Genomic DNA, 14,978 nt, shown 5'->3' with positions numbered 1-14,978 from the left:
TCACATTTTGTAAATAAGACAGAACTCAAAATGAAGCATGTCTTAACAATTTATTTCGTTTGAATGGACCATCAAAACACAACCATTCAACATATTAATTAGTGACACATTACACGGACATTGCAGTTTTAATAGGCAGTGACTCAAGCAATCAATTCTAATTACACATCTTCATGCACAAAACTAGGTAGGAAGCTTTAAGGATAGCACCCTCCTGTCAGATTAACTGCAGGAAATGAATTCAGCAACTTACTACAGCTCCATCTGCTGTTTATACCAGTCTGAGTAAACCAAAGGCATACAGTATGTCAATAATGTTGCAGTAATGTTGCAGGCTTTTTGGCAATCAGCTGAATCAAAGATAATTCACATCATTTGTTCATTCTCTCAAACTGTCTGCTTAAAAACAAATCTAACAAAGGACAATGGAAAAACTGTTCTGCATATGTATTCATGATGTTAAGAAACATCACCCAAGACCAGTATATGTATCTGAACAGAATGTAATAAATACTGTGTCCACACTCTAAAGATTCTTCCTTGAAATGCAGAAATACCTTTTGAAAACAGCTTCAATAAACGCACACTACATTTACACATACACACTAAAACACAGAGCCTGTGTATGAACACAGGGCCCCATTGTTGGCACTCATTCACTTCAAGATGCAAATGGGTGAATTTGAAATTCAGCCTCTGTGTGTTATGCTTGGCTACTTTAATGTTGTATCTATGCTGGGGATTATTCTCTCTACAGCGGAAAAAACCTGTGTTTGAATGGCAGTGCCCTCAAAGTAGCTCCTACTGCTTTCAATGGCCTCCAAATGAGATTAGACCCGTGGCTGCCCTCAGTCCCAATCCTCTGCATTCAGATGGAGCGTAACCAGCCTGTGTGACAGTTTTTCTGTTTTGACACTGAGTGGGTGCAGTTACTGCATATAGGGCGTTTTTGGAATTGAGAGGTCAGAACAGAAAAAAGAAAATCCCTATTGCTCACTTTGGTGTTGTGAGACAATTACCAGTACAATCTCCTGTACTCTTGATGAGTATTCTCTGCAATTTAGCATGTAATTATAAAACAATACAAAATATTTTGTTATTGTATTGAATATGAATATGCAAACAGTTCTGTGTTTTATGATATTTGGCAAAAAAAATTACTGATTTAAAGTCATAATCACTCACTTCTGACAAACTTTAATTTTAAGGAAATTAATTTGTACATTTGTACATATTTGCTGACTATATTAATACATCTCTGACCCCTAGCTAATAATTATTTTTCCCCAGTGTAATAAATTAACATTCACTTTTTTAGAAAATTGACTATTACTTTCTATATGGAAATGGCATACATTCACTGTGTATATAAATAAAGAGATGACATTAATAATGAGAAGATATGCTGCTAGGGGTAAGTAAATTACACAATAATAGTTTTATTAAGAAATGAACTGTGCCATGCTCAAATCTCCTGGGTGGCTCTTTTTATTTGACTTACTCTCGCTGCTTTATAATAAAAACCTTCAATCAGCTGCCACCAGTAATACCTGACCAACTCATTCAATCTCTGTGTGTGCTGGCTACTATAAAAACTGTGAGACTGTATTTGGCTCAAACAGTTGGCTCTCTAACAGTAAGTATTTGTTGCTCCCTCCAAGAGAACACCTCAGACCAGGAGCCTTTCCTTTGGCACGAGGCACTGCTGAAGTTGGACACTCAACTGCAGTGGTCTTGGACTTCTTGTACCATTTTCACACCTGCATATGAGGCCCCTTTATTTGACACTGCTATCACTGCTTAGTTCTGGCCATCACCATAAAGGCTGCACCATTCACAGTAGTTACATTCACATTTTGTTGCTAAATCACAGATTTACATATTATAAATAAAGTCCACCTCTAGTGTAGTGTTTCTTTCTTGTATGCTCACTCTCTTTCGTCCACTCACTTGTGTTCTCTCTCACTCCTAATCTTGGGATGTCGCTAATTTTTTTTAGTTTTATTCTAAATGGTTATTAGTCTTAGAACCAACCAGTGGTTTGCGGGGTCCAGTCCTTGCCTTACTAAGGTCAGGGGCTGGTTTCTGTCCGGTACTGTGGTCCTTCTTTTCCTGAGGCCTGTGCGGCTTTGCACTCAGCTGTGTGGTGGGTTTCACACTGGCATGAGACTGCAGGAATAAGATTCATATTTATCTTACATGACAGAATTAACTATCACATTCATGAAAAAAAAAAACAGCTGCATGGGAACACCTTTATGACCATCTTCTGCAATAGGTAAATCTGGCACCATCTAGTGGTGATGAAAATAAAAAGCAGTAAGCATGGCAATGTGAAAGCACAGCGGCTTTTTGGTAAGAAAGTTTGTGTTTAAAATGCAAATTGTACAGCTGTATATATTTGTACTTTTTAATTCAGAACCTGTAAAATTAGAAACTTCAGGGTATGTCAAGTGCTACTGAAAACATAACAAAAAACTATTAATGAAAGAATAAATTTAAATTAAACTGAATAGGTCAAATTGTAGAAGGTTTAACAAACCTGTGTGGTGGTAGGTTGAGGCGGTCCTGAGGTTTCAGAGCCATTTCTGCGCTTGTCCTGCTGGAGAATACTCTTGTATTCCAAGATACAAGAGTAACCCAAAGGGAAACATGAGAGATCTGTACCTGGATTCCATGACCATAAATAATAGATAGGACTGACCTATAGAGTGGTACTTTACTTTTAAGGAAAATTCAGTTTTTTTCAGATCCACAATCAAAATTACCACAATGACATGAATGATATTCACAAATCAGGAACTGATAAATATGGTAACATGGTAATATGGTTCAAGAGCGCAGCATGAGCACATGAGCTAAATATTTATTATAACTGCAAATTGCAATGTAAAACCATGTGCAGCTTTTGTGAGTCCAGAAGTTTAAAAAAAAAAACAACTAACCTTTACCTAACCTTTAGCAAAATCTAATAGATGGTTGGGTAATAACCTTAACATTCACCTATGATATGATTACAGTATTAAGGTTTAGTCACAACCACTTATGTTACTTGCCCATGTGAACTCAGTAAGTTGGTGGCTAAAACATTATGAATACAACTTTGTAAAACAGTACAGTTGCCACAAGTGCTAAGTTATCTACTTAATTAGATAGTACTAGGTAAAACAAGATAATTACAACATGAGGTAAGTGATGTGTAAGCAGATGTAATGGACAGAACATATACAGTGCTTATATAAATAAGGAGAGACTAGACATCTTTTAAATAATTTGCGAGTCATAAAAATTTGGAACCCTGAAAAGGAAAACACACAGGGAGGTGAGGTCAAAATGTTGTAGATCTGTGCTAAACAGACATACAGTACCGACTTGGTGGATGTGGAGGGTCTGCAGAAGCTGCTGTCTTTCTCAGGGCTGAGCTTAGCAGGGCTCCTGCAGTTACTGTCTATTTCTGATGAAGCTGCCTTGGGGACCGGGGATAGGTTCATGGTGTCCTTAGAGGAGGTGGGGGAGTCCTCCAGAGTCTTTGCTCCTATTGTGGACAGTTTTAAATAACATCAACATCGATTAACCTCAGGTGGCTTTGGTTTACCACTCTCTCCCTCCATCCCTACTCTGTTTCTCTGTACTCTCCACTGTGTGGTAATCAAAACTTTATATTTATAAATAACAACCAGTTGCTGTGTAAGTTTTCCTAGTTTGACTTTATTTAGTAACACTGGCATATTCAGTAGTAGTGTGCAGCCATTCCTGGTGAAAGAAAATGTTTCTGATTAGCTGGTTGGTATCTGTTAAAATGATATATCAGGACACCTCAATTGTAGTATTTTACCAGTTTAGCAGTTAAGAAATAAGCACATAAAACTGCAGCTAATCATAGAAACAATACTAATGCTTCATGCTACGTTTCTGTTAACTCACAATGCTGAAATGAAACCAACCATGAGTTCAACAGACTACAAACTTTAAAAAAAAAAAAAAAAAAACAGAATTTCTTTTCCCTCCACTTAAACCATAATCTTCACATATAAGAACACCTTTACCAAATCATGGCCTGGATTAATTTATTTGATGTAAGATAAATTTTATCATTGTCTTACTCTCCTTCTCTTCCAGGTGGGTGCGCATCATATCCAGCGCATTGGACTGTATAACAGGCACATTAGTGTCACCCTGTTGAACAAAGCACCCTGTAAGAGCTCCTCATGTGACTCATCTGGTAAAGTTTATGAATGCAGTGGGAAGAATCAGCGCCTTACTGTAATCCATGGGTTTTCTAGTAGCTGATTAGCTGACATGCGGTAGGCAGGGTCTGCCTTCAGGAGGCAAGTCAATACATTTTTTGCTGTTGAGACAGACTCAAACCAATCAGTGAGTTTGCTAGTAACAATCTGAACAGTACAACTGCATGTACGGAACATCCATATCACAAACAAAATCTCTGAGAATGGAGATTAAGCATCACCTGCGTCACTGACTGTGGCCCAAATGGGTTGAGTAAATGTGACTTCTTTGTTCCTGATCTCCTCAAGTAGGTTTGCCTTTTTTTTGGACACAAATGGAGGATCCCCACACAGCCTACAGAGACACACAGCTCAGACACATGTACTCACAGTATGTATATGTGTGTGTGTATATAATGTGTGTGTCTACTTACAACATATACATAACGACTCCTATGCTCCACACATCACACCACAGGCTGTACCCACGGCCGCTCATCATTTCAGGTGCTGAAAGTCATACGCATACAAAAATGTATGGCTTCCTTTATCTGAGACATGAAAATCTTGAGGCTTAAAACTACAGTTAAAAGTGTTTTTTGACCACCACTGGTGCTGTTGATTAGTGTTTCAGTAAGGTAATCCCATATTGTTTGTATCATCATATTATTAGCACATTCACAAGTATGCACACACACACACACAAGCAAAGGAGTGTTGTGATAAACAGGGTGGTAATGCATGTCCACAATTGGTAGCAGAAATGAGCCATAAAAGATAACAATGCACAAATAAAAGTAGAGGAGGAGAAGATGAAGACTGCAAGGCCAAACCCACTGTATGTATCTTCGAGGCCTAAAAAATGTGTTGAATGCATCGTTTTCATAAAACATTCACACAGCCAGTTTTTTAGGTATTCATTTTTTATATCCATGGTAACATCAGCTAGCAGTCTTTGTTTTCACCACCTTTTCTTGCACATTGCTACATGTTTTTTGGCACATTACCTCCACCAATTGTTTATCAGTGGAATAGCATGAAACCAAGAGATGACACATTGTAGCTTGCGTGCACTGCACATTTGTATTTCTGCACTATGCATTCAGCATTAATGTGTGCTTAAAAACTCCACAGAACATGTTTAACACTACATATATTCACATAATAAGATATATAGATACACAATAAATTATTTCTCTCTTTATCGATCTATCTATATATATATATATATATATATATATATATATATATATATATATACTGCTTATGAACTTAAAACCACTATGTGTAGGTTTTCAAATGTCTCACTTTGGCCCTCTAGCATGCTGTAGGTGATACAGGTTTCATACCCATATAGCTAAGAGTGCCGCAGGCCTCCTTCATTATGTTCTCTATCCCTACACCATTTGTCTTCACCGATAATCCAAAGTCCGTCACCTAGGCAGAGAATAGCACTTATAAAAAAGGTGATACAAATAAACATGATTTCGATGTGCTGACAGAACTGATACTAAATTCTATGTCAGGAAAACATTGCTTGAGTTGAGAACAAACAATGACCCTTGGCTTTTTACATGAATAGCTATATCAATGTTAAAGCCGTGCAGGTCCATATATTTGCAAAGCTGTACCACATCATTGCAAAAGCAAAAACATCCAGAAGAGAGGACTAACTACTGTGATGGAGTAATTTATGCTGTGCCATGGCAACACTTTCTAACAAAATGCAGGATGAAAGTGTTGCTGTGTTTGCGCATGTGTGTGAGACAAAGAGAAAAACAGATAGATACAGGGATGTTTATACTGTGGCCTAGTCTTGTTTTAGCTCACACACCAGGTATCTGTTTGGCTGGCTCGTTGTCAATGCACAAAACCTGCTGTGCTCAGCTGCTAATTTGTTTTAAGATACAATGGAGTCAGTTTTTGTAAAGGTATAATATAAAGGAAAACCAGGGGGAGTCTGTCATAATGAAGTAGTATTTAAAGCCTTTACTAAATATAGAGGAGGTACAAGGAGAAAGTGCCCATCAGAGTCTTGTACTCAGTCCAAAAGAGAATGGATAAGCGGCAGTGATGGAAAGTTTAACAGTCTGATTCACCATCTTACCTTGATATTAATCCTGTCATTATCATCCTCATCAGGAGAGTTTTTCACAAGAATGTTCTCAAGTTTCAAGTCCCGGTGCATTATGTCTGGCAGATGTGAGGAGAAAGACTTTTACACAGAAATCACAGGTTTGAGCAGTTTTAACATGGGTTAAAGAGACAATTACATTTACTCAATTAGCCTGTAATTAGATTTCATTTCAACAATTTAAAGCAATACAGATCAAAGCAGTGAAAATGGGGTTGTCGTGGCCATGGAGCCAAATATTTCCTTCAGAAGTTGGTAGAGACCAAAACAGAGCTTAAAAGAGAGTGAATACTGGATTTGCATTTCTCAGGTAGCTGTGAATATGACTCCAAAATGCTAATGTTACTCTAACTTACTAACTGTCTTGCTTTCTGGCATCACATAATTCAAGGTTGTTTCTACCCCAGTCCCCCATCATAGTTGTCACTGTTGCTGTGTTGCTGATTTTCTCAATTAAATACCAAATTGATCTATGAGTCACTGCCATCATCACAACCATAATGACAACAGACTGGTAGTTTGTATGTTCTCCTCATGTTAGCTCAGCTTTTTTTTTCCCACCTCAAAGCCAATTGATTGCCCTTGACTAAGGCACTGGCGGTTGGTTTTCAGGTGCTGCACTGTGGCTACCCACTGCTCTTCAATAGTTAAGATTGGAAAAGCAAAGGACCAGTGTCCCCACCAGGTGACTGATAGAGACTGACTTAACAAAGCAGCCTCATGGACTTGGCCAGTGGAGCATGGCCATCTTCTGAAAAGTCACCTGACACACAAAATACTGAAAAACATGGCATCCTAAATCTTTTGAAATTAAGGCAGTTTTTGTCAGTCACCAGAATACACTGCATGTCACACACACTAACACAGTGATGTGTTTATCTTGCTTACAGTAGGCCAGGATGAAGGGCATTGTTAACAAAACTTGGTGGAGTGGGAGAAGGCAGGAGGAAAAACACAATTTGCCCTGGGCAGTCCTTTTCACTGCACTGGTTGAAGCAACCAATTATATAACACAACAGGGTTGATGGTGTGTGAAAGGTAAGTGAGACCAAATGGTGTGCATAAAACAAGCACCTGGAATTTTTTCATTCAATGCTGCAGCTGAACTGTCAATTTCATATTCATCAAGGTTATTTAATAATTAGACATACTCTAAATAACAATTGGCCATTTTAAAATACATGAGTTTTGCCTTTCTTTTAGTTATTTAATGAAATAATGATGAGAGGAAAACACCTCATAATTACTACACATAATTACATAATTTTTGGTACATTATGTTTCAGTGATCATCCTTCTGCTAACTTTGGAAACTTTGAAATTTGGCTTCTTGCTTGCTTGTTATTCAATAAAACAGTTGGGTCTGCAGTGTTAATAGTTACACAAACATGTAAAATGTACCATGCTGCAGCTACAGCAACTTTCAGCAACTGAGGCTGAGAAGCCAAAACCCAAACAAATGTAAGCCGAGGGACTTGTGATGATCTGCCATTTTTTTTAAAAAGGGTTCTGGCTACCCAATGAAAAACCAGTGCTTTCTCATTAGTATTGTTTTGTCTGTATCGAGGTGAGGAAAACTAGCACAGGGGACTTTCCATGTGAAAACACACCTATTAATCAGTATTGCTCCCCAGTTTGTTGTGAATTGGTCATTAGCCACATGTAATGATGCTTTATTGCCAGACAGTGTCCTAAATTACCTCTAACCACAGATTTCACCATTAGAAGGGGAAAAGGCATTTCCAAATAAAACACGTAGATTTAATTAAAATGTTTATTATGTTGTTTCCTGGCAGTTGTTTATTATTTCTCTTTTATGAAAACAACTCATGCCTCAATAATGACGGACAGCTATAATGAAAAGAGGTCTCACGTCAATGAGGGCAACACAGTTGTGTAATAATGGCACTGTGGCACTATAATAATCTGAGTGATGCACAGTTTTTCTAATTCCACCAGTGTATTTAATTTAACAATCTAAAATCGCCCAGACTGAAACATAATTCAATACTACTTTTTCCACACTCAAGTGTAATTAGGGTAAGAGTATGAAGCAAGGGAAGTAACTTTACAACATGCTCAATAGGATTATTTAACACCATTATGTCACACCTGTAAACACCCCTATCAGTGTTTTCCAACTGTAGTGAGCACACCACATGCACACATGTCACAGCAGCAACAAAACTAGATTTTAAGCTAGGGTGACCTCTTTTTCTTTACCTCTTTTGTGAAGGTAGGCAACAGCGTCAGCTAAGCTACAGATGATATGCCTTGTCTCGTCCTCTGTAAAGAACCTTTTCTGCTGCAACAGCTGCTTCAGTTCACCTCCATCGCACAGCTCAGTAACCAAATACATTATCTAGAAACAAGCAAAGTAAATGCATCTTACCATACAGTCAATTTGTGTGTGCTTAACAAAAATATTTATACAGAGGACACATGGCAATGGGAGATTATATGTCACCACTTGCAACCGACTCGCTTAAGTAGGCTTACTTTGAGTTTGTGACTTAAAGAACAGCAATGCTCACCCTAGGCGTGTCGTAGACTTCCTTTAGATGTATTATGTGAGCATGATTCACTTGCTTGAGAATGTTTATTTCATGCTCCAGCATCTCGACTTTCGAACTTCCTGCCTGAAGTGACAGAAGGTCAGCTGATGGAGTTTCAGCATGGTTATGGCCATTTGTTTGTCTCCAAACAATAAACTCTCTCTTATTAGTACAACTTTTTATAACATTGAAAAACACACTTGACACAGGGATGCCAAATGTACTCACCGCTGGTCTGCAAACCTCCTTTATAGCCCACGTTGTCTGTGTGTCGATGTGGGTAGCTTTATAAACAACTCCAAAGCTACCTTGACCCAGTCTTCTTCCAAATTCATAAATTTCCTATTGGGGATAGGGAAGAGAGAAAACATTACTACATTCGTAATCTACCCCTGCTCCTGTCAGTCAGAGACAGCAGAGGATTTCCCTTGAGTTTGTGTTTAGGATTTTAGGATCATTTCACTGTTTTGGATTACAAACACATTATGTCTTAGCTCAAGACCTGAAATCTGAAGTACATCCTAATTTCAAGCTCTCTGAAAAAAACTGAACGCTTTCTGGTCCCTGGAGTTGCAGAATATAGTATTTCTAATCAAGTTACAAATGATTAAGTTGCTGCTGCAGTTCCTTCAATCTCAGGTCTAATTAACTTGATCATTATCTGTGTGCATGCAAGGCTGAGCACTGGCTGTTTCAAATTTGGCAAAGGGAGCAGTCAAATTCCCCAGTGAAGAAGGGCTACACAGCAGCAAAGTGAAGTTTGATCCCCTTCTGGTGCAGATAGAGTGTACTATAGAGGTCACCAGCGAGTATGTGTGACTTCTTCACTGGTGGCCCCATAGCACAACACAAGACTGTGGTGGAATCATATATAGAAGCTCTCCATACCCTGAGTTCAGCATCATTCTCAAGGCGTATTACAGGCACATCCCTCTCCAGTGTGTCCCTGTTGGTCCGTGGGGACACCATGTCCATGTCCATGTCTAATCCACTAACATCTGCTTCTGTCATCTAGAAATGGAAGGAGAGGGCAGTCATTATCACCCTGAAATTTCTCATCAAGGAAGAGATAATAGGGCTGTCCGTGGCAAAAGAAATTCTTAGTTCAAAAATAATAACTGCATTTCTGTGGCTATTTTAACAGAAAAATCTGTTCAGTTGTTTTTCCAGTATTGTTTTTAATTGAGATTCATGCAGTCATGGAGAGGGATTTATTAAAATCTAGTGTTTATAAAAGGCCAATTTGTGAATATTGTTGTGGTGCCAGAGATGTGACCATCACTTTACATTATTTACTGGTTACTAAAAGCCAATGCCCAACCTTAAAAAAGAGGAATCAACCAAGCATTTCCTCGTCGACTGAGACAATAGGCAGTTCTACTGTAGGTTTTCTCATTCTTTCATGACCCAGTTTACCGTCATGCCTAACCATAAGAGCCCAACTGATACTAGATCTCTGGCAACTCCGTAGGTACTTATAACATCCCCACTGCAAGTCTTGGCGGACTAAGAGTCAAAAACCCAAAGGCATTACATTTTCAATGATACAATATGTAAAAAAAATAAAATAAAATATAAAATAAAAATTGACATTTGAGATATTTGACATATTTAAAATGATTTACATGAGTACTATTATCTTTTCTATTATCATAACAATGATACATTTTCTGTCATTTGACTAATTGCTTCCGTGCTAACTGAGATGCAAACATTTGTCCAGTATACTAAATGAACACCACTGTTTTTAGTTTGTCAATATTTCAAAATATAATGTTACTGACTCAAACACAAATATTCTCTAATACAAACACCGCTGCTAGTTTCTAAAAAGCATTAATTAACAGAAGTAATATCAGTTGAGGGTTATTTTACCAGTATTGAAGATATTATTTTTCAAGTTAGCTTATAAAGGTTAAATTAAAAAGTCTACACTTGTGTAGTGTACAATATACAGACTCACTGAATCTAAGTTGTCACTTTTTTATCACTGGTTTATGACCAAACTGCTGTCTCTGTCTGAGCCCATATTAACTTTAAGCACAATTTACCCAGCTTGAAAAACAGTCTCTAAAGCCAAATTAAATGTAAAGCAATTATCAAGTGATGACTGGAAGCGATGAAGTGGATCCACCACACGCACAGCAATTAATTATTAACAAGGAAACGGTGTCTTTAACCTCTTCACTCTGATGCATTATTTTAGCCCTGACAGGGCTCTCATAACAGGCCTGTCTCTCCCATTATCTCCTGTCTATTTTCCAATCAAAACGATTGTGACAGCCTCTGGAAATTCCAATCACCTCAATCACAGCTCATTTGTGGAAGACAGAGGCATGTGATGAGTGTATCACTGGGGACAGTAACTGGAGGAGGAGGGTCCTTTGCACCTCATGTGTTTCCAAGACAGAGGTGTCTCGTCCTTAGCCCCACATCCCTGATTCAGAGGAAATGGGATATCAGGGTCAGATCAGGGTGAGAAGCATGACCTTAAAAAGTTTCACTAACAGACGCAGGTCTTCAATTGCTTTAAGCCTGGTGTTGTCTGTCTACAATCTCTTGACGTGTGTTTCTAAGACTACAGATTAAACTACTGGTCAAAACACAAAATAAATTACTTACTTGTGGTTTTTTTTCTTTTTTTTTGACTTAGTAACTTAAAACTTTTACACTGCACCCAACCACAAACCCAAGATGAGGACCTGAGGGGCTGAAGGCTGTAATTACTGTTATTTTTCAGTAATTCTAATTACTGTATATGAACCCTGATCAATACATGACAGCTCTGCCTCTACTGCTAAATTCAAAAAATCTCGTAAATTGTGAATGCCACCGACAAAAGCAACAGGCAGGATGTTCCTGCTTTTCCTTACAAATCCCACCACTCTTCGGTGCAGTTGCCCCAAACAACAATCGAGAGTTGCTGATGCAGTGACAAGGACATGATCCTCTCCTAGCTTGCAACTTCAAAACGTGGACAATTGTGTTTGTTGCATGACCAAATTGCTGGAAATACAATCAAGATCTAAACCTCTCAGCAGTGGTTGGTAAGAGTTGATAAGAGCTGTGCCACCGATGTGCCTAATACCTACCTGTACATCATGTGAAATGTGAAAACCTCACTGAAAGATCAAGTTTTGATTAAGTCAGAGTTACAGTTATACCAAATTCTCTGGTTCTCTTTTTTCAACCTCTATGTAGATGGAGGCCAAAGAATAAATATATAATTATTAACTAGGTCAAATAATGACTAAATTGTAGTTGACAGCACAAATGACCAATGTCAAAAGATAATAGTCTTTGTTCTCACATAGACATGCTGAATGATGAGCAAACATCAGTACACACACCAACTCCAAGGAGACAAAAGGAGGTCCACCTCTTACATTGAGTTTGTCTCATCTCCAGTTTCAGCAGGAAGTAATTAGAGCTGATGGTTCATCACAAGTCAAGTCCATACTTGCCTCATTTCTCCATCATTCTGTCAGACAGCAATTTCTGTTTCTTTACTCTACTGAGTGAATAAATATACGTAGTAACTAATGACTGGGAGTGTGGGGGATACTGTCAGAGAACTAAGCACACAAAATCAATGTCACTTTGGAACAAACAAAGCATGGACATACAAAGGATGACTCTGATCCTATTTAATTTTTCTTACCTTAAAACCTGCTTGTCTTTCATTAAGTTGAGGTAATGTATATTTACTCTTTCTCCCACCCTTGCTAGCCCCTAGAAGGTGTAGTGTTCTTTACATTCTGTAACATAAAACTGTTGAACAGGACAAACACAATTCTGACAATTTTGCATAAATGTTTTTTTTCACAGGCATGTGCCACTGCTGCAAATCTAGGTTTGAAAAGGACCTGTAAGTATGAATTGGAGAACAGAAGTGAAATGCCATTTGAGGCTGAAACAACTGGTTAATTAATCAATAAGTTGATTGACATAAAATTACAAGGACAACAATTTCTGTCCTACTGGTCTACAGCAGAATAAAGCAGGCTTAAGCAGCTCTCTAATGACAGTGCCTCTAGCTGTAACAACTAGCTGCTAAAATATAGCCTGAAAATCAAACAAAAGTAAAATCTTACAAACTGCAATTTAAATGTACACTGCTATCTGTTTTGCTTGAGCCAAATATTACATTTTCCTTATGTGAAACTTAATCATTTATTGACAGCTTGGCTTTGATGACAAATGATAAACTTCACAGTCCTAATGAAGCATGGAATTACATTACCTGATGAGGCAAGAAATTGCATGTTTAGAATGCAAATATCGAGCCCATCTACTTCGCTAAGTTATGGGGTGAACCCTAATGTTATGCAGAGAGATTATCAAAGCTTGTGGTCCAAATGTAATTAAGTCATTAAAGCATACAACAGACTTACTACACAGCTGCGAAAAACACCTGACAATTAATGATCTGCAGGACTTACAAAATTCCTACACTCAATAAACAAGCAATGCATGCAGGGTCTCTATAACTGCAAATTGCATTTTATTTAATTTTAAATATTTGAATTGTTTTTTGCTGTTTGGCCAAAATAACATAGTTAGATAGAGAGATAGATTCAGTGGATTCATTTAAATTAGCATACCAACTGCCATTTTATAACCCTAGCACCACATCAAACCAACTGTTATACAAAATCGACACTTTATCTCAAACACTGACTCAGACAGTGTTAGAACAGAGAAATGTCACATGCTGTTTTTATTGCAATGGTACAGAAACACACCTGTCAGTTAATGGCATTCAGGACATACAAAAGGAGGTGCTTTAAGTCCCTGCTCCTACATTCAGAAAACAAGTAATGCATGCAGTGTCCCTATATACAAAACATTTTGAGGGCCATCCAAGAATTCCTCCTGTCTTCAGTGGTCATGTTTGATAAGTGTCTATTGGCAAGAAAACATGCTTTGCCAAAAGGAAGCAAAAGATCAAATTCTGCTATTTGCTCAGAGCACTCCACATGTCGCTGGGAGATAAGGGCCAACAAATTCAAATTTTCTCATTGGTTTAATCCTGGTTAAAGCTAATCTCTGCCCTTGCTGGGCTCAGCTTTGCGAAGCTAGGAGGGCAAACATCTATAAAAATGTAGGCCATAGCAGAAACAAGAACAAATCGAATTCATTTCGGTGACAAGAGAAGTCAGCACATTCATATCAAAATACACAGATGTCCACACCCTCAGTTATAAATCATTCATTGTCCACCTGCCAAGCTGATTTTGTACTTCTTCAATCAGCTGGGGAACATACTCCAGCTAAGCTGCAGTATCTTAAACTAATTAGGTTTGTTTGTTACATTGATCTGTGTCGGTATTTCTCTGGTCTGTAATGTTCCTGATATTTTTGCAGCGAATGATGTCTAATCGTTTATTTGCAATCCTTCAATTTCCATTAACTGTTACTCTGTCAGTGGCCATCTTGAAATGTTAAAAATGAATTAATTTGCTCTTATGAGAGCATCAAATAACACAGAAAGCCTAAAGAGCGACATTAACGTTAGGTGGCGTTCACCCTGGCGTGCGTTGCCGTGGCAACGAAACATAAAGTTGCACAAACGTTTACTCTATCGGGTAAAAACGTTCAAAATGACACACATGTTAATGTACCCGGGGCACAACGAGGCAGCTGCTGTTAGAGAAGTTCAAGAAAAGTCCCTCACCTTCTAGAAGAGAGCATTTTCATTCGACAGGTTGTGTCCTCACGCAAAAACTTTTTCGGCGAGTGAGTAGGGAAAGCGACGAGGGACAAACCTTCGATGAATGGAAGGGGGGCGATTCTCGACTCTCGGTCTTGCGGCGTCCCTGTCGGCTGGTGACCTGATGTGAAGTAGACCTTACTTTTTAGGATAAACCTTACACAGGTTTTCCAATTGCACAACAACCCTGAGCCCTCACTTAAATGTATAAGCTAAAGGGGGGGGGACCAGTGGGTTGCTGCCCAGAGGCAACATGTATTTTTCTCGGTCGTTTGTCTCCATCTAGTGGACGAAGTTGTTACTGAAGATGTTGATCCATACATTTGAATTAAATCTACAGACGTGGGATT

At 38.3% G+C, this 14,978-nt stretch overlaps 1 protein-coding gene and 1 long non-coding RNA gene across 7 annotated transcripts in view; one reads left to right on the top strand and one right to left on the bottom strand.

Moving 5' to 3' along the window:
* LOC139627625 (uncharacterized) overlaps positions 1 to 14,978 on the top strand; it is a 186,449-nt gene that overhangs the window by 169,474 nt on the left and 1,997 nt on the right. The window contains exon 3 of the long non-coding RNA XR_011692601.1: positions 12,744 to 12,783. This is a non-coding gene — a long non-coding RNA (uncharacterized lncRNA). The remainder of the gene's footprint in view (positions 1 to 12,743; positions 12,784 to 14,978) is intronic.
* stk33 (serine/threonine kinase 33) lies at positions 32 to 14,747 on the bottom strand. Of its 6 annotated transcripts, none has more exons than XM_071488557.1 (15): positions 14,593 to 14,681; positions 11,219 to 11,352; positions 9,804 to 9,926; positions 9,144 to 9,257; positions 8,895 to 8,999; positions 8,584 to 8,722; positions 6,334 to 6,419; positions 5,576 to 5,663; positions 4,661 to 4,736; positions 4,469 to 4,581; positions 4,263 to 4,348; positions 4,104 to 4,176; positions 3,369 to 3,535; positions 2,543 to 2,614; positions 32 to 2,169 (listed from the first exon to the last, which is right to left on the bottom strand). In XM_071488557.1, exons 3-15 carry the CDS (start codon positions 9,924 to 9,926, stop codon positions 2,002 to 2,004), a joined length of 1,410 nt encoding a protein of 469 aa, XP_071344658.1. In that variant the 5' UTR covers positions 11,219 to 11,352; positions 14,593 to 14,681; the 3' UTR covers positions 32 to 2,001. The 6 variants fall into 6 exon arrangements, with proteins under 6 accessions (XP_071344658.1, XP_071344659.1, XP_071344657.1 ...); XM_071488558.1 differs by lacking the exon at positions 11,219 to 11,352 and adding an exon at positions 12,577 to 12,686 and having other exon boundaries at positions 14,593 to 14,670; XM_071488556.1 differs by lacking the exon at positions 11,219 to 11,352 and having other exon boundaries at positions 14,593 to 14,746.

Source organism: Trachinotus anak, unplaced genomic scaffold (assembly GCF_046630095.1).
Source record: "Trachinotus anak isolate AG129_WGS33_773 ecotype Australia unplaced genomic scaffold, CSIRO_AGI_Tana_v1 ptg000011l, whole genome shotgun sequence".
NCBI classification, from domain to species: domain Eukaryota; kingdom Metazoa; phylum Chordata; class Actinopteri; order Carangiformes; family Carangidae; genus Trachinotus; species Trachinotus anak.
This window is presented reverse-complemented; position numbering and strand designations above follow the sequence as displayed.

What these genes read in the sequence shown, in the direction of transcription:
- stk33 (XM_071488556.1), bottom strand. Translation starts at nt 9,926, where the DNA reads ATGACAGAAGCAGATGTTAGTGGATTAGACATGGACATGGACATGGTG. An exon ending in AGGAGGTTTGCAGACCAGCG is followed by an intron (nt 9,000 to 9,143) that starts GTGAGTACATTT and finishes CTGTCACTTCAG; the next exon opens with GCAGGAAGTTCGAAAGTCGA. An exon ending in CCACCTGGAAGAGAAGGAGA is followed by an intron (nt 3,536 to 4,103) that starts GTAAGACAATGA and finishes TGTCCACAATAG; the next exon opens with GAGCAAAGACTCTGGAGGAC.